Source organism: Mobula hypostoma, chromosome 21 (genome assembly GCF_963921235.1).
Source record: "Mobula hypostoma chromosome 21, sMobHyp1.1, whole genome shotgun sequence".
Classification (NCBI taxonomy): domain Eukaryota; kingdom Metazoa; phylum Chordata; class Chondrichthyes; order Myliobatiformes; family Myliobatidae; genus Mobula; species Mobula hypostoma.
This window is the reverse complement of record NC_086117.1, coordinates 17,928,802-17,947,635: the sequence shown is the minus strand read 5'-3', so window position 1 is coordinate 17,947,635 and position 18,834 is coordinate 17,928,802. Positions and strand designations below refer to the sequence as shown.

Genomic DNA, 18,834 nt, shown 5'->3' with positions numbered 1-18,834 from the left:
GCATCCACCGTACAACAGAATCAATGAAAAATTACACAGAGTCAAAAACTGACACATCATTGTGCAAAGGAAGACAGACTGTGCAAATACATGAAAAACAATAATCAATAAATAAATAAATTATGAGAACAGGAGTTGTAAAGTCCTTGAGAGTGAGCCTAAAGGTTGTGGAATCAGTTCAGTGTTGAAGTGAGTGAAGCTATCCACGCTGGTTCAGGAGCCTGACGACTGAAGGGTAATAGCTGTTTCTGAGCCTGGTAGTGTGGAACGTACAGCTCCTGTACCTTCTTCCTGACGGCAGCAGAGAGAAGGGAGCATGGCCTGGATGGCGAAAGTCCTTGATAATGGATGTTGCTTCCTTTCGGCAGAACGCCTTGCAGATGTGCTCAGTGGTGGAGAGAAAAGGGGCCTGAACTATCACCAAGTGGAAAGGTCAGATGTATAAGAGTTGATCAGAGCTTGATAGGAAATGCTTGTACCTCTGCATTAACCTGCTAGCAATTCCACACATTCCCTTGCAGCCAATGTGGTCCCAGACTTGCAAACTGCTCGGCACGGGGATTTTACTCAAAGACACACTAGTGATTTCTCATGAAGTCCAGCAACGAGTCATGAACTTGTTGCTTTATCCCAGTACTTACAGACTGAATCTATGGCCATTGATTCCAAATGGAGATGTCACTGCACGAAAGGAGGACGAGTACTAGTTAATATAGACTGTGGGAGTAAGGGAAGGCATGGGCGAAGGTAACAACAGACTCTGATGTTCCTCCAGGGACTCATGGGGTCCCTCCTGTCTCTCCTGGTCTCCTGATGACAACTTCCAGTTTACCTGTCCAGAGCAACTTCCAGTCTGTTGTTGGTGATTCTAGTCAAAGAGGGTAAAGTAAGAATTTTGTCCAAAGATAACTCATGAGTCTATTGTATACCACTGGGTGCAATCTTACACCTTACATGTGGCCAACACAAAAAAAACAGTTTCTTAAGAAAAAGGCTCTTATGACTTCTGTGATTCAATGAAGGTGACAAGGAGTGACAGGAGGCATTACCGAGCAGATCAGGTTCAGGGATCTATATACCGAGCAGATCAGGTTCAGGGATCTATATACTGAACAGATCAGGTTCAGGGATCTATATACTGAGCAGGGTAGGTTCAGAGATCTATATACTGAGCAGATCAGGTTCAGGGATCCACATACTGAGCAGATCAGGTTCAGGGATCTATATACTGAGCAAATCAGGTTCAGGGATCTATATACTGAGCAGATCAGGTTCAGGGATCTATATACTGAGCAGAGTAGGTTCAGGGATCTATATACTGAGCAGGGTAGGTTCAGGGATCTATATGCTGAACAGGTTCAGGGATCTATATACTGAACAGCTTCAGGGATCTATATGCTGAACAGAGTAGGTTCAGGGATCCATATACTGAGCAGATCAGGTTCAGGGATCTATATGCTGAACAGAGTAGGTTCAGGGATCTATGTACTGAGCAGATCAGGTTCAGGGATCTATATACTGAGCAGAGTAGGTTCAGGGATCTATGTACTGAGCAGATCAGGTTCAGGGATCTATATACTGAGCAGATCAGGTTCAGGGATCTATATACTGAGCAGGGTAGGTTCGTGGATCTATATACTGAGCAGATCAGGTTTAGGGATCTATATAGGATAATCCTGCACTCAGAGTTACCATTTTATATTTGCTGAATTCAACAAGAGCCTGTTGACATCCTGTCACTTTGGCATTAAAAATAAGCCCCATAAAGTGTAGAAAGCAGCCGATCACTCACTCGCCAGTTCATAACAGACTCTGCTCAGATTGCTTTGTCTGAGATGTCGAAGTGTTGGGGTGGACAGTCGTTTTGGATGGACTCTACATCGTGGTCTCTGGGGGATTTGCTGTTGCTTGCAGGGTGGGTGGTGAGGGTTGATGCTTTTGCTGCTGATTGAGTGGGAGGGGGAGGGGGCTTTAGGGTTCTAACATTTTTCTGTCATTTATTCTTTGGGGTTTTCCTTCTGTTTTGTGGAAGAGTAAGGATTTCAGATTGTATACTGTATAGAATATCTGGTATTAAACTGAACCATTGAATCACTAATAACAGTAACAATCAAAGACTCAATACGGTGGAAGCAATAATCCAGTTTTAACTTATCCAGGCAAAACTGTGAAGAGGCCTCATCAAAATTCAGCTCAGGTCAACCAGGCAAGATCTACCTTTCCACCAAATTCAGATCAAATATATTAAACCCGCAAAACAAAGTTAATTAATTGAGAAGCTTCCCCCCCCACACACACACACATTTCACTCCTTTTCTATGTTGCTAAGTAAAACGTAAAAGATTAAAGACCTTTATTCTTTTCCTACCTTTAACAAGCCCATGAAATTCAGAACAAATAAATTAAGAGTGCAAATTGATGTCAATTAACATAAGAGGTTTTCACATTTTGCTTCTTTTCACTGGAACATAGAAATATGAACTCCATCCTCCAATTGATCTGAGTTCTTGTATCTCCTCACTTCTTCTCTGTCGCCACTGGAGTTAGGAGGAGATTCTCACCCAACGGACAGACTTCATTGCTCTTCCTGACTAACATGTTGAGATATCCACTCAGTGGCCACTTCACTAGGTTCCTCTTGTACCTAATAAACTGGCGGTCGACTACATGTCCATGGTCTTCTGCTGTAACCCATCCACTTTAACCTTCAAACTGTTCTTCATTCAGAGATATCATACTGCACACCAACTTCCCGTCAGCTTGAACCAGTGTGGCCAATCTCCTCTGACCTCTCTCATTAACAAAGCATTTTCACCCACAGAACTGTGGCTCACTGGACATATTTTGCTTTCCACACCATTTTTAACTCTAGTGACTACCGTGCATAAAAGTCCCAGGAGATCAGCAGTTTCTGAGATACTCAAGCAACCCCATCTGGCACCAACGATCATTCCATGGTCAAAGTCACTTAGATCACATTTCTTCCCCATTCTGATATTTGGTCTGAACAACAATTGAGCCTCTTGACCACATCTGCACCCTTTTATGAACTGAGTTGCTGCCACATGATTGGCTGATGAGATGCTAGCATTAATAAGCAGGTGTACAGGTGTACTTAATAAAGTGGCCACTGAGTGTACATTATGTGGGAGTCATTCTTTTCACAGGAGAACCATGGAGAATCAAAGACAATTTACAACAAAGAAGGAAGCCACTTGGCACACCTTGCCTGAGCTGGTCGAAAAGGAACTACCCAACCTAATCCCACCTTCCCGTATTAGGTCTTCAAGACCACATCAGTGTATAGTTTAACAGTGAGGTGAGCTTCTGTCTCCACTACAGCAAACCTCTATCATCCTCATCTCCAAGTTAAAGTCCAAATTCAAAGACATAGTAAATGAAGAGAAACTGTGCAAATTAAAAAAAATACTGTGAACATGAGTTGTAAAAGAGTCCTTGAAAGTGAGTCTGTAGGTCATAGGATCAGTTCAGTGCTGTGGCCAATGAAGTTATCAACACCAGTGCAGGAGCCAAATCAGCGAGAGATAGTAATTGTTTCTGAACCTGGTGGTGTGGGACCTAAGGCTCTTGCATCTCCTTCTCGAGGGCAGCAGTGAGAAGAGAGCATGGCCTGGATGGTGAAAGTCTATGATGATGGATGTTGCTTTCTTCTGGCAGTGCTCCTTGTATGTACTAAATACTGGAGAGTAAAGGGGCCTGAACTCTTAGGAAATGGAAAACTCAGATGAATTTCCCACTTGATGGAAGTAGTGAAAAGGGAGCATGGCCTGATGGCATGGGTTCCTTGATGATGGATGCTACTTTCTTGCGACAGCACTAATATTTCTACCAATTACTTTAAATCCTTGCCTTCAACTAAGGGAAGTAATTACTTACAGCTTTCTCTCTGAGTCTTTCAGAATTATGGTCTCTGTTCCAAAGAACATAACCTTGGCTTGTCAAATCTTTCCCCTTGGTTACTTTTAAATGAAAAATTGACGTTGGTACTGGGCCAGTTCGAGATTGCAGATCTGGAGATGAATCTCATTAAAGAGCCACAATGTCAAAAATATCATTCCTCCAAAGTTCCTTGGCACAAGTAACTGTATTGTTTTAATAAACTTTAATAGAGGAATATATAGATTTCTTTATGTGTTGTGTGTGAGTTATATGCACTATGTACTCCTACATTTTATGGTCTTATACCTTATGGTATTGTGCTCCTTGGTCTGGAGGAATGGTGTTTCATTTGGTGGTATACACGTATACAACTGAACGACAATAAACTTGAACTTGAACAACAACTTGCCAATCAGGCAGGCGGCCAGATTGGCTGCATAAGGGACTGGAGGCTTCATAGGCTGTTAACCAAGCTATGTTAATAGAACCATGGAGAGCATTCTGACTGGTTGCATCACCGTCTAGTCTGGAGAGGCCACTGCACAGGGTCGGGAGAAGCAGCAGAAGTTTGTAAGCTCCACCAGCTCCACCATTGGCCATACCCTCCCAGTGTCAGGAAGCGATACCTCAAAATGGCAGCATCTGTCATTAAGGACCCCCATCACCCATGGTATTCCCTCTCCTCATTGCTACCATCAAGGAGGAAGTACAAGAGCCTGAAGACACACACTCAGTGTCTCACAAACAGCTTCTTCCCCTCCGTCATCAGATTTCTGAACAGACAATGAACCCATGAACACTATCTCAGTATTTTTTTCTCTCTTTTTGCACTACTTAGTCGATTTGTAATTTCATTTTATATATACTTCTTATTGTAATCTATAGTTTTTAATATTATTATTGGAAAGTGCTGCAATTGTCCAAAACACCTTATTAATAGTCCAATAATAATAATAATAATAGGCATTCATTAGCCTTCACTCTCCAGGGCGCAGGCCTGGGCAAGGTTGTATGGAAGACCAACAGTTGCCCATGCTGCAAGTCTCCCCTCTCCACGACACCAATGTTGTCCAAAGGAAGGGCATTAGGACCCATACAGCTTGGCATCAGTGTCGTCGCAGAGCAATGTGTGATTAAGTGCCTTGCTGAAGAACACAACACGTTGCCCCGGCTGGGGCTCGAACTCACGACCTTCAGGTCGCTAGTCCAATGTCTTAACCACCTGGCCACGTGCCCACACACATTAATAGTCCAATATACCGTATTAATAGCCCAATGCACCTTATTAGTAGTTCAATACACCTTATTAATAGGCCAGTACACCTGACTCCACAATCTATGAACTCACTTCCAAGGACCCTACAACCCTTGTTCTCACTATTATTTATTTATATATTTATTATGACTATTTTTATTTGCATGGTTTGTCCTGTTGCACATTTGTTAGTTGGACTTTGTGTGTAGTTCTTCATTGATTCTATGGTATTTCTTTGTCCTACTGTGAATGCCTGTAATAAAATTAACCTCGAAGTATTTTACAGTGACATTATACTTAGTTTGATAATAAATTTCCTTCGGAGTTTGAAGGAACTGGGTCCTGGTAAGTTTACGGGGATGGTGGAAGCATAGGCACAGTGAGCTTGAGGAGAATGTGGGGAGATGCAGCTCGGGGGGTTTAAAGTGAGACCGGGATATTGGGCCTTGGTGAGCTTAAAGGCAGCACGGGAAACATCACCCAGAGAGTGGGCGGCATGGTAGCAAAGCAGTTAGCTCAACGCTTTACAGCGCCCGTGATCAGCGATCAAGGTTCAATTCCTGCCCTTGTCTGTAAGGGATGTGTACGCTCCCCCCCGTGACTGCACGGGTTTCCTCCAGGTGCTCTGGTTTCCTCCCACAGTCCAAAGACGTGCGGGTTAGGGTTGGTAAGTCGTGAGCGTGTTATGCTCGCACTGGAAGCGTGGCGACACTTGTGGGCTGCCCCCAGCGCACAGACTGTGTGGGTCGCTGACACAAACAATGCATTCCACTGTGTGTTCCAATGTTTCGATGTGCGTGTGCCAAATAAAGCTAATCTTTAGTGTTTAAAAAGCTGGACCATCAGGTTGTCAAAACAGTTGGGGAGCAGCTTGATGGAGTTTGACTATAATTGAGTTACTGGGCTAGCAGCCAGAGTTCTGGACCATTGATTCATTGACATGAGGTTGAGTTCCACAGCGGCAATCCAGACAGAAATAAAAACCTGGAAACATTCTGCTCTTCATGCCCCGTTCTATTCCACTGAGATTACTCCTCTTTCTTCTAATCCAAGGAGAGCCAAGTCCAGTCTATTCAGTCTCTCCTCACAAAACAAGTTACTGCAGGTGGAGCGGAGTAATGATCACGCTAAATGGTGACCCCTTTGCTTGCATCTTCAGAAACAGCTCTATTTCCATTTTGAATATCTTTACTTTTCCCTTTCAGGGTTCTTTTGAAGACCCTGACCTGGAGTTACACGCTGACTTTGGTTCTTTGCAGGAATGGGACCCGTTCTTGGGGTTTAATAACTGGCTGTTGTTTGGCACGCCAAGGGCTGGGCCTAAGAGTCCGGCTCGAATTCGGAAGCCTAGGATCTCGGGGCTCTGGAGACGGGAGGCTCGAGGGACGGTGTCACGGCAGAAGACCCGTGTGTCATCGGGGGAGTTGAAATATCTACAGCTGCGTGCCTGGAGACCTGAGATCTTCAGGCACAGAACTCAGAAAAGGCGGCGTAACAGACTTTTAGCATCGTAAACCAGCGAGTTGTTTGTTAAGTCTCTCCGCTCGCTGGGAAAATGGAGACACCTCCTGCTCCCTTATTAGGGAGAGAGAGAGCCTGTGGTATGTCGAATACCGGGTGAAACGTGAAGTCTTTGGGTTAACTGCAAGTCTGTGTCTTTGCTATTGCTTTGCTCACGCTTGAGTGCTCAGTGATGGGTGCCGATGCTTTTTTTGCCGGTGGGGGGAGCAGGAATCGTTGCTTGCTGCTGCTTACGCGCTGGAGGGAGGGGGAGCTGGGGTTCGAACGTTTTACTGTCGTTCATTCTTTGGGGCACTCCTCTATTTTCGTGGATGTTTGCAAAGTAAAAGCATTTCAGGATGTATATTGTATACATTTCTCTGACATTTAAATTGAACCTTTGAACCTTTGAAACCCCACAACACAGGAATTAATATGGTGAATATTTGTGGCATTTCTTGCCTGATATTTCTTCCCTGGTTGAGTGAATTCCAACACTCCCACCCTCGCTCCAGCAGGAGATGAGCAGGGCCAGTAACATTGCCTGTGCGGCCCAGCTGACCGATGAGCTGCCGGGCCAAATCAGTCAATCACACCTGTTTAATGTGACCACTCGGTGTGAGACACATCGAACCTCCTCCTCTGCTCCAACACTTGAAATGGGACAAAGCCCCAGCTCCCTCACCTGTCACTGCTCATCACGAACGCACCCTCACGGATCCAGGCCACTCCAGGATCGGGATAGCCCGCTGTTGCCACACAGTCAACGTGGACCTCCGCTCCCCTTGAGAAGCTCTGTGCGCTGGGGTTCACCGAAACACGCGGGGCCTCTGCAGACAAAGACACAAACCAAGACACCTGAAACAACACACACAAAATGCTGGAGGAACTCAGCAGGTCAGGCAGCATCTTCAGAAATGAATAAACAGTTGACATTTTAGGCCGAGACTTAGTTCAGAACTCCTGAAAAATCTGAAGGCTGATTAACTCCATCTACAACATAATAGTCAGTTCCCTCACAAATACAGAACTGCTGGAAAGTTCCATCATTTTCTGTTTTTATTTCAGGTTTCTTTCAATTCCTCGACATCACCATATCAGAGGATCTGTCCTGGAACCAGCACAAAAATGCCACCACAAAGAAAGCACGACAGTGCCTCTACTTTCTGAGAAGTTTGCGTTAGGTCCCACACTACCAGGTTGTAACTACCAAGTTATTAACTTACAACCATCAGGCTCCTGAACCACTGTGGATAACTTCACTCACCTCAACATTGAACTAACTCCCCAACCTATAGACTCACTTTCAATGACTCTTCTACTCATGTTCTCAGTATCATTTATTTACTTTTTTCATTATTCGCACAATTTATCTTCTTTTGCACATTGGTTGTTTGTCAGTCTTTATTATTTATATTTTTTCATAAACTCTATTATATTTTTTGTGTTCCATAAATGCCATCAAGAAAATGTAGTATATTGTGACATGTACTTTGATAATACATTTACTCTGACTTTGACTTCCAGCATCTGCTGTCTTTGGCTTTGGATTCTCAACTTTCACCAGTAAAGGTTTGTCTTATGGTCTATTATCAGATCGCCATGGAGACAGGGCCAGGTAGCCTGGAGTTCCATAACAATATTCATGTTAATGTTCTTCAATGGATCAGAAGCCTGCCCAGGGGAAGGAAGCCTAAGTCCTTCCATCCTGACCCAGGACACAATGGTCCATCCCTGTCTAAAGCAGAAGGATAGATACAACGAATTCTCAAACACCCATGATAGTTTTAATACTGAGGATGATCTGATCATTTCTCGCAAAGAGCATACAACAGCTGTGTTTGTTGTTCATCCTTTCTGACTCTTAATTATCTAGCATTTTGATTTCATTTCAGACTTCCAGCACTTGTAATATTCTATTTTGTTGAACTTCACAGTGGCTTGTATTTGCTTATGTGTTAAACATGGGGAAGCTTGCTCTAGTTACACCTTAGCTCCTGCACCACCAGGTTCAGGAACAGTTATTACCCTTCAACCATCACACCTGAACTAGTGTGGATAACTTCACTCAGCTCAACACTGAACGCAACCTATGGACTCACTTTCAAGGATTCTACAACTCAAGTTCTCAGTATTATTTAGTCACTTATTTTTTTTTGGATTTGCAGAGTTTGTCTTCTTTTGCACATTGGTTGGCCAGCAGTCTTCTTTTGTGTTCAGTTCTTCGTTGGTTCTAATGTGTTTCTTAGTTCTACCTGAAGATGCCCGCAAAGAGATGAATCTCGGGGTTGTACATGGTGATATATATGTAATTTGATAATAAATGTACTTTGAACTTATTTCTCCCTTGTGTCGCTGGTGCTCTTTTGTGTCTGTCCACTAATGCTTGACCACACATATGTCAGTAAATGATATCAGAACCCTGGAACAAGAGGTAAAAGTATTAATCACTGGAAAATAATTTGATTAGAGTAGAAGGAAGTGGCCATTAAGTCCAGAACAGCTTATACTCTATCATCACAAAACCTCTCTCAACATATCCCTCAACCACTTCCTGAAATGGAAGTGGCTTCCCTTGGCAAATTACGAACAAATTTTCAATTTTATTTGAAGTAACAATTCAACCTGTTTTTTTTCTCTCTTCCAGCTTCCACCTTCCTTGTCTGAGGCTCTAATTGCCCACATTTGGACACAATACTGCTTTTCTGAATTTTCTTGCTGATCCCTTAACTATCCTGTAACCATTAATTCTTCTCCAATCTTTAACCGTATCAAAATCTCCAAGGAAAACAGGACCGATTTTGAGGTGGTTAAGTTCTCAACATCCTGAACCAGCTGGTTCACTTTTCTTTTTCCCTCACAGCCCCTGCTTCCATTGATCCCTTTAAGCTCACCAGGGCCCAGATCCCTGACTTCCCCTTTAAACTTACTGAACTCCATGTCCCATATTCTCTTTAAACTTATCTGAACCTAGTTTTCCATGTATAATTACACTACGTTCACTGAAAAGTTATTGCATTTCATCCAATAAAACCATCAGGTTTGGCCCAATGGATACACGGAAGGTAGTCTAGAGCCATTCTTACCGGGAATGAACAGCCACACCGAAGCTTGGCTCCAGCCATACATATTGACCGCCACACATTCATAGCGGCCCATGTCCTCTGGCTGCACGTTCCGAATTTCCAGAGATGAATTCCTCAAAGGAATAATTCGCTTATTGTCAGTTTTCAGCTCGATCCCATCGCGCATCCAGGTAATGTTATATCGGAAGCTTCCAAGAATAGTGCATGTCAGGACCACCTGATCCCCCGGGAATGCGGTGACGTTTTGAGGAATCTCCACACTAGGAGGTGGCTCTGGAGAAATAGTTAGCAGCGATAAAGGAAGATATGAAGTGATGTGAAATAAAGATAATTCTTAAGAACATCACTGTCCTCTACAGAATAGTGTAGAATCTTCACACTGGGAGGTGCCTCTAGAGTTTCTGTGCAACGCTACAGAAACTGCCAGATCAAAACAGAACTTTTGGAATAATTTTGGACCCAAAACTACTTCCCACAAATAAATTAATTTACATATATGTAAGATTAAGGTTATCCATAAAAAAGGATAGATTTAACAAACAGTGGTGAAGGTCCAAAAAAAAAAGGCTTTGTGATCTAAATAAACAGATTAAAATGTGCAGAAAATAATCAGAAAGGAAAATGAAATGTCAGCCTTTACAATGAGAGTACTAAAGGACAGAGGCATACAGTGATATAAAGTGCTGGGCTGATTACACTAGGAGTGCTAGGATTAGGACAAAGTAAATTCTCCAGAATTATATCTGGATTTCAAGTCAAATTAAAAGGGGAGATTGCACTAAGTAGAGTTGCAATCGCTGGAACCTGGGAATCATTTGATTAGAATCTCCCAGATGTAAGAAAGAAGTGATGGGGTCAATAGAGAGAAACTCGCACTATCTGGCTCAAAATATTAAGCCTAATGTACGTTCTCCCGTTCAGTAATCTGAACCAGAATCTTCAAGAGTAGGGTTAGGAAATATTTCTACAAACAACAAAGGGGTTGTAGATGTAAGCTCTCTTCTTAACATTAGATCAACAGGTAATCTGAAATTGAGTTATTCTAGTTAACTATAGGATGAATCAAATGCAAGAGAGAGCTAGGACACATATCAGTGAAGAGGGAATAAGCAAAGTGCTATCCTTCTAAGTTCTAAAGCACATGGAAGGAGTTGAAAAGTTCCCCTAACTGAACACTAATGGTTACCCCCTGTGCACTAATTAGTTACTATTTTTCTAACTCATAGCTGGTTATCTCACAGCCAAAGTCTACAAAGCTCTCATCGTGCGGCCTCACGATTGAGCACAGGCATGTCAGGAAAATGAGCTCCAGCGTGCTAGTGCCCGAGGGAGTGAAAGGAGAGGGTGGGGGGAGGATGATGGATTTATGACAGGCCGAGTCGTGTATTTGATGTGTACGTTGAAGAGGCCCAGAGCTCAGAAATGTGGTGATCCAAATGAGGGAGCAGGCAGGCTGAATGCAACAGGGAGGCAATCACTACTTATCTTGGGACTGGCTTGGAGTTATTATCAGTGAAGTATTACAGTACAGGGGGTAACCATTAACCCTATTTCGTTATTTAAGAGTGGTAAAAGAAAACAGGGAAGTGCAGTCATGGGGCACAACAGCACAGAAACAGGCCCTTCAGCCCATCTTAATGCTGACAGCCCATTCCACACTCTCAACACCCTCTGAATGAAGAGCTCCCCCTCAGGTTCCCCATAAACATTTTATCTTTCACTCTTAACCCATGACCTCCAGTTCTAGTCTCACCCAACCTCAGTGGAAAAAGCTTGCTTACATTTACCCTATCTATCTCCCTCATAATCTTGTACACCTTAAATACAAACCAAAAAGAAAGTACATTTCTAAGAAGGAGACGGGCAAAATGGTATCAAACCAAACAAAAACATCATTCTCAACTTCCCCATCACATGCATCTTCAATTCTGGGTTATTTGCAGAAAATACTGAAATAACAATTTATCTGCCGCATCAACACCCACCACCAACATTAGTATCAAAGCTTCAATGATCACTCACCAGTAACAGACAAGTAGGTCCTAGCAAGGCCGGTGCCTGAGTTACTGATAGCCACACAGTCATAAAACCCTTCATCAGATCCAGAAACAGCGGGAATTTCCCATGTAGTGTTCACAGTGTCGCTGAAAGGATAAACGTACCATTAATGTGTGTGAGAAACCCACATTCCAAGTAAATCCACCATGTAACATCGCACACCAAAGAGTGGGAGTGTGGGTTTTTAAGACATACCTTTCTTTGACGCTGCAGGTTGTTAGGGCAGATCTACTCCCTCATTTGTTGCGAATCAGAATGTGTTTTTGGTTCAACTTTTTAAAAAATATATTAGTTTTATTTGTCACGTGTACGTCAAAACATCAAAACAGTGGAATGTGGCGTTTACATCGAAGCAAATTAATGAGGGTTGTTTTGGGAGCAGCCTGCACCAACGTAGCATGCCCTCAGCTTGCTAACCCTAACCGTACATCTTTGGAATATGGGATGAAGCCAGAGCACCTGAAGGAAACCCAGGTGTTCATGGAGAGAACAGACAGGCTCCTTGCAGACAGCAGCGGGAATCGAACCCAGTGACTGACTGCAGATGCTGCGAAACGATTCTGCTATCCAGTGCAATACTGAGCTGCCTCTATCTTATATTCATGGGCAGAAAACAAATATTGGCAACTACAGTGAAAGAAAATTCAAAGATATACTGTAAGTGCATTAGTACATAAAGAACAATTGGCCTGTCCCCTAAAACCCTCACTGATTTTTATAGATGCACCGTAGAAAGCATTCTTCTAGGGTGCATCACAACCTGGTATGGAAGTTGTCCTGTCCAAGACCAGAAGGAGCTGCAGAAGATCGTGAACACGGCGCAGCACATCACACAAACCAATCTTCCGTCCTTGGACTCACTTTACACCGCACGCTGTCGGAGCAGTGCTGCCAGGATAATCAAGGACACGACCCACCCAGCCAACACATTTTTCGTCCCTCTTCCCTCTGGGAGAAGGCTCAGGAGCTTGAAGACTCGTACGGCCAGATTTGGGAACAGCTTCTTTCCAACTGTAATAAGACTGCTGAATGGATCCTGACCCGGATCTGGGCCATACTCCAAATATCCGGACCTGCCTCTTGGTTTTTTTGCACTATCTTACTTTCCATTTTTCTATTTTCTATCTATGATTTATAATTTAAGTTTTTAATATTTACTAATTTTTACTATTTTTAATATTTAATATTTGTAATCCAGGGAGTGGGAAGCGCAGAATCAAATATCGCTGTGATGATTGTACGTTCTAGTATCAATTGTTTGGTGACAATAAAGTATAAAGAAGGTAGTTAACAAAAGAGAGAGTTTTCAGATAAAGAGATATGATGCTAGTGTTGAGGTTAAGGTTGACAACTATGAAAAGTTGTAAGGGTAAGAGAGAAAATGGTTATGGAATTATCACCTCTGAAAATGGATCTATTGCCAGGCCCAGATGAAATATGTACCAGGCTGTTAAAAGCGAAGAAATTTCAGATTGAAAACTACATCTTTTTGACCCTACCTAGGTGCAAGAATATTGTTAGGGGATTGAAAGACTGCTAACTGTTATTTAAATAAGGAGGAAAAGATAAACAGGACAATTAATTTAACTTTGGTAGAGGGAGACTTAATAAAATCGGTTCATGTTGACAATATAAACCACAGTTCGGGGGCAAGGAATAATCAGTGACGGTCAGCATGAAATTGCCAACGTGTTTCTGAGGAGGTAACGAAAGATCAAAGAGGGATGTGTACTGTGGTTTGATATGGTGTTTTTTTGGTTGATTTTTGCCAGGTTTTTGATGTGCCAGCTGGCCAAACAAGTAAAAGATCATGGAATGCCAGGAAGTGTGGAAAATTGGACCCAAAGCTGGATGACCCAAAGCCATACCCTCCAAATATCCAACCTGCCTCTCAGTTTTTTTGTACTACCTTACTTCCCATTTTTCTATTTTCTATTTATGATTTATAATTTAAATTTTTTATATTTACTAATTTTAACTATTTTTAATATTTAATATTTGTAATCCAGGGAGTGGGAAGCACAGAATCACATATCGCAGTGATGATTGTACATTCTAGTACCAATTGTTTGGTGACAATAAAGTATAAAGTATGAGTGATAGGACAGAGTGGAATGGCTGCTCGGCAATATTGTACCCGGAAGGTTGCTACCAGCAAGACTGGACAGAGCTCAATACTCATCCCTTTCTTTGCTTTCTGTAAATATGTTTGAATGGTTCAGTGGTGGGGGTATGACAGAGGATCCTGCAGATGATAAAAAAATACTGGCCACATGTGGCTCTGAGTTGGAAAAATCGAAGCTGCAGGTGTGATCAATCGGAGAGAAAATTGGCAAATGGAAAAATTCAATCCACAGAAGTTCATCTGAGTACAACAAAAGGAACGTATAATGAGAGTATACTGACTGGTGCATCCCAGTCTGGTACAGAAATACCAATGCTCTTGAAGAGACAATTCTATAAAAATAGTGGATATGGCCCAGTCAGTCACAGGTAAAGCCCTCCCAACCAGGCGCAGTGCTAGCCGGAGCGCACCCAGCAAATCTTGAAGAGAAAAGCCGAAATAAACAAGCTAATTAGTTAGGTGCCGCCCAGCACATAAATGTCGGCCCAGATCAGAGGCGATTGCCAATTTCACTTGCTCTACGTGATGTTCACTCCTCTTTACAGGGCGCTGGAGCCTTTAGCTGTTCCATTGTTTGGTCAATTTAAATGCCAGTCCAGACAGGCTGAAAAGACAGATCGAGGTGACATGTTGAATCTACACAAACTTCTAATAAAGTACAGGCACTGCCATGCTTTCTTTGTAATGACAGTCATGTGCTGGTCCCAGGACAGATCCTCTGACACTTTTCAGAGAGAGAGAAACGTCAATCCTTAATGCCGAAGAATTTAAAGTTATTGACCCTCTCCACCTCAGTTCCTCCAATGGAGACTAGCTTCTGGGCGGCACCTAATCGATTAGCTTGTTTATTTTGGCTTTTTTCTTAAAGATGTGCCAGGTGCGTTCCGGCTACCGCTGCACCCCCTGCTCCCAACCACTGAGCACATGAAACACCGTAGCAAGAAAGCAGTATCCATTATCAAGGACCCCCACCATCCAGGACATGCTCTCTTCATGCTGCTGCCATCAGGAAGAAGGTACAAGAACCTCAGGATTTACACCACCAGGTTCTGGAACAGTTATTACACCTCAACCATCAGGTTCTTGAACCAAAGTGGATAACTTCACTCAACTTCACTTGTCCAATCATTGAAATGTTCCCACAACCAACGGATTCACTTTCAAGGTCTCTTCATCTCATGTTCTCAATATTCACTGTTTATTTACTTATTTATTATTATTATTTCTTATTTTTGTATTTGCACAATTTTAAATTAGATTAGATTCAACTTTATTGTCATTGTGCTGAGTACAGATACAAAGCCAATGATTGAGTTCACTGTGAAATTAGAAAAAGAGAAGCCAAAATCTGATGTGTCGGTGTTTCAGTGGAGTAAAGGAAACTACAGTGGCATGAGAGAGGAACTGACCAAAGTTGACTGGAAAGAGACACTGGCGGGAAAGACGGAAGAGCAGCAGTGGATGGAGTTTATGCGAGAAATGAGGAATGTGCAAGACAGGTATATTCCAAAAAAGAAGAAATTTTCGAGTGGAAAAAGGATGCAACCGTGGTTGACAAGAGAAGTCAAAGCCAAAGTTAAAGTTAAGGAGAGGGCATACAAGAAAGCAAAAATTAGTGGGAAGACAGAGGATTGGGAAGTCTTTAAAACCTTACAAAAGGAAACCAAGAAGGTCATTAAGAGAGAAAAGATTAACTATGAAAGGAAACTAGCAAATAATATCAAAGAGGATACTAAAAGCTTTTTCAAGTATATAAAGAGTAAAAGACAGGTGAGAGTAGATATAGGACCGATAGAAAATGATACTGGAGAAATTGTAATGGGAGATGAGGAGATGGCAGAGGAACTGAACAAGTATTTTGCATCAGTCTTCACTGAGGAAGACAGCAGGATACCGGACACTCAAGGGTGGCAGGGAAGAGAAGTGTGCGCAGTCACAATTACGACAGAGAAAGTACTCAGGAAGCTGAATAGGCTAAAGGTCAATAAATCTCCTGGACCAGATGGAATGCACCCTCGTGTTCTGAAGGAAGTAGCTGTGGAGATTGCGGAGGCATTAGCGATGATCTTTCAAAAGTCGATAGATTCTGGCATGGTTCCGGAGGACTGGAAGATTGCAAATGTCACTCCACTATTTAAGAAGGGGGCAAGGAAGCAAAAAGGAAATTATAGACCTGTTAGCTTGATGTCGGTGGTTGGGAAGTTGTTGGAGTCGATTGTCAAGGATGAGGTTACAGAGTACCTGGAGGCATATGACAAGATAGGCAGAATTCAGCATGGATTCCTTAAAGGAAAATCCTGCCTGACAAACCTATTACAATTTTTTGAGGAAATTACCAGTAGGCTAGACAAGGGAGATGCAGTGGATGTTGTATATTTGGATTTTCAGAAGGCCTTTGACAAGGTGCCACACATGAGGCTGCTTAACAAGATAAGAGCCCATGGAATTACAGGAAAGTTACATACGTGGATAGAGCATTGGCTGATTGGCAGGAAACAGAGAGTGGGAATAAAGGGATCCTATTCTGGTTAGCTGCCGGTTACCAGTGGTGTTCCGCAGGGATCAGTGTTGGGGCTGCTTCTTTTTACATTGTACATCAACGATTTGGATTATGGAATAGATGGCTTTGTGGCTAAGTTTGCTGATGATACGAAGATAGGTGGAGGGGCCGGTAGTGCTGAGGAAACGGAGAGTCTGCAGAGAGACTTGGATAGATTGGAAGAATGGGCAGAGAAGTGGCAAATGAAGTACAATGTTGGAAAGTGTATGGTTACGCACTTTGGCAGAAAAAAATAAACGGGCAGACTATTATTTAAATGGGGAAAGAATTCAAAGTTCTGAGATGCAACGGGACTTGGGAGTCCTTGTACAGGATTCCCTTAAAGTTAACCTCCAGGTTGAGTCGGTAGTGAAGAAGGCGAATGCAATGTTGGCATTCATTTCTAGAGGAATAGAGTATAGGAGCAGGGATGTGATGTTGAGGCTCTATAAGGCGCTGGTGAGACCTCACTTGGAGTACTGTGGGCAGTTTTGGTCTCCTTATTTAAGAAAGGATGTGCTGACGTTGGAGAGGGTACAGAGAAGATTCACTAGAATGATTCTGGGAATGAGAGGGTTAACATATGAGGAACGTTTGTCCGCTCTTGGACTGTATTCCTTGGAGTTTGGAAGCATGAGGGGAGACCTCATAGAAACATTTCGAATGTTAAAAGGCAAGGACAGAGTGGATGTGGCAAAGTTGTTTCCCATGATGGGGGAGTCTAGTACGAGAGGGCATGACTTCAGGATTGAAGGGCGCCCTTTCAGAACAGAAATGCGAAAAAATTTTTTTAGTCGGAGGGTGGGGAATCTATGGAATTTATTGCCACGGGCAGCAGTGGAGGCCAAGTCATTGGGTGTATTTAAGGCAGAGATTGATAGGTATCTGAGTAGCCAGGGCATCAAAGGTTATGGTGAGAAGGCGGGGCAGTGGGACTAAATAGGATAAAATGGATCAGCTCATGATAAAATGGCGGAGCAGACTCGATGGGCCGACTGGCCTACTTCTGCTCCTTCGTCTTATGGTCTTATGGTCTTATGGAAATGCATTTAGCATCTGACTAGAAATGTAAAGAATAGTGTTATTTACAAAATAACTGCGAATAAAAAAAGTGCTACAGCACACAAACATAAAAGTACTGAGACAGTACAATACGGATGCAATACTGCTTAGCGCTGTGATGAGAGGTTCAGCAGTGTCACAGCCTCAGGGAAGAAGCTCTTCCTGTGCCTGCTGGTGCGGGAGCGGAGGCTCCTGTAGCGCCCACCGGATGGGAGGAGAGTAAACAGTCCATGGTTAGGGTGAGATGCATCCCAGATAATGCTTGTCTTCTGCACTTGGGCTGAACACCCCAGTTGAGCAGTCTTTCATTGATTCTGTTGTGGTTATGATTCTATAGATTTATTAAGTATGCCCACAAGAAATTGAATTCCAGGGTTGTATATGACAACATATATGTACTTTGATAATAAAATTCACTTTGAACCTTGAATAAATGGCAGGTCAAAGTCAAGTTAACTATTATATGAACAAGTCCATGAGCAGTCGCAATGAGAAACTTACTTGCAGCAACATCATATAAGCAACATTCACAAGAAAAAGAAAACATCAATTATACACATTTAGAGAAAAAAAATAAAGCTCATTTTAGTGCAAAGAGATTGAAGTGGTCACAGTGTGGCTAAACTGTAGTGATTAGTGTTTTGCCCACTGGCTCAAGAAGTGAATGGTCAAAGGGAAGTAGCTTATTGGGATATTGAGTGATGTGGAGAATCAGAGAGCACACATTCACAGATTCCTTCATTTAGCAGTAAACAGTGGGTTACAAAAACGCAAATGGAATACGAAATATTATTAGCAAAGGCGTAGAACATGAGAATAGGGAGGTTAAACTAGAACTGTACTCAACACCAGTTAGACCACAGCTTACGAACTGCATATTGTTCTTGTTACCGTCTCGCACGAATGATATAATTGCACTGTAAACGATGCAGCGCAGATCGACAAGAATGTTGCTCAACTGCTAAATTGCAACCACAAGGGAAGAATAGATAATCAAAGAGGCCAAGAGGAGACTTCAGTGAGGCAGATAAAATCCAGGGACTAAAGAGAGTAAACAGAGAGGAATGTTCTCCCTTCGAGGTCAACAAAAATTTTCACTCAGGGTAGTGGAAAGGATGGTAAAAGCAGAAATCTTCACCATTTTTTAAAAACGCAAACACGAGGAAATCTGCAGATGCTGGAAATTCAAGCAACACACATCAAAGTTGCTGGTGAACGCAGCAGGCCAGGCAGCATCTGTAGGAAGAGGTACAGTCGACGTTTCGGGCCGAGACCCTTCGTCAGGACTAACTGAAAGAAGAACTAGCTC

At 42.7% G+C, this 18,834-nt stretch overlaps 1 protein-coding gene across 1 annotated transcript in view; it reads right to left on the bottom strand.

Annotated features, from left to right (window-relative positions):
* Positions 1-18,834, bottom strand: part of LOC134360080 (hemicentin-1-like) — a 425,813-nt gene that overhangs the window by 310,584 nt on the left and 96,395 nt on the right. The window contains exons 10-12 of the mRNA XM_063074161.1: positions 11,764-11,885; positions 9,742-10,014; positions 7,341-7,485 (exon numbers count right to left, since the gene is read on the bottom strand). Coding sequence (XP_062930231.1) covers positions 7,341-7,485; positions 9,742-10,014; positions 11,764-11,885 — 540 coding nt within the window. The remainder of the gene's footprint in view (positions 1-7,340; positions 7,486-9,741; positions 10,015-11,763; positions 11,886-18,834) is intronic.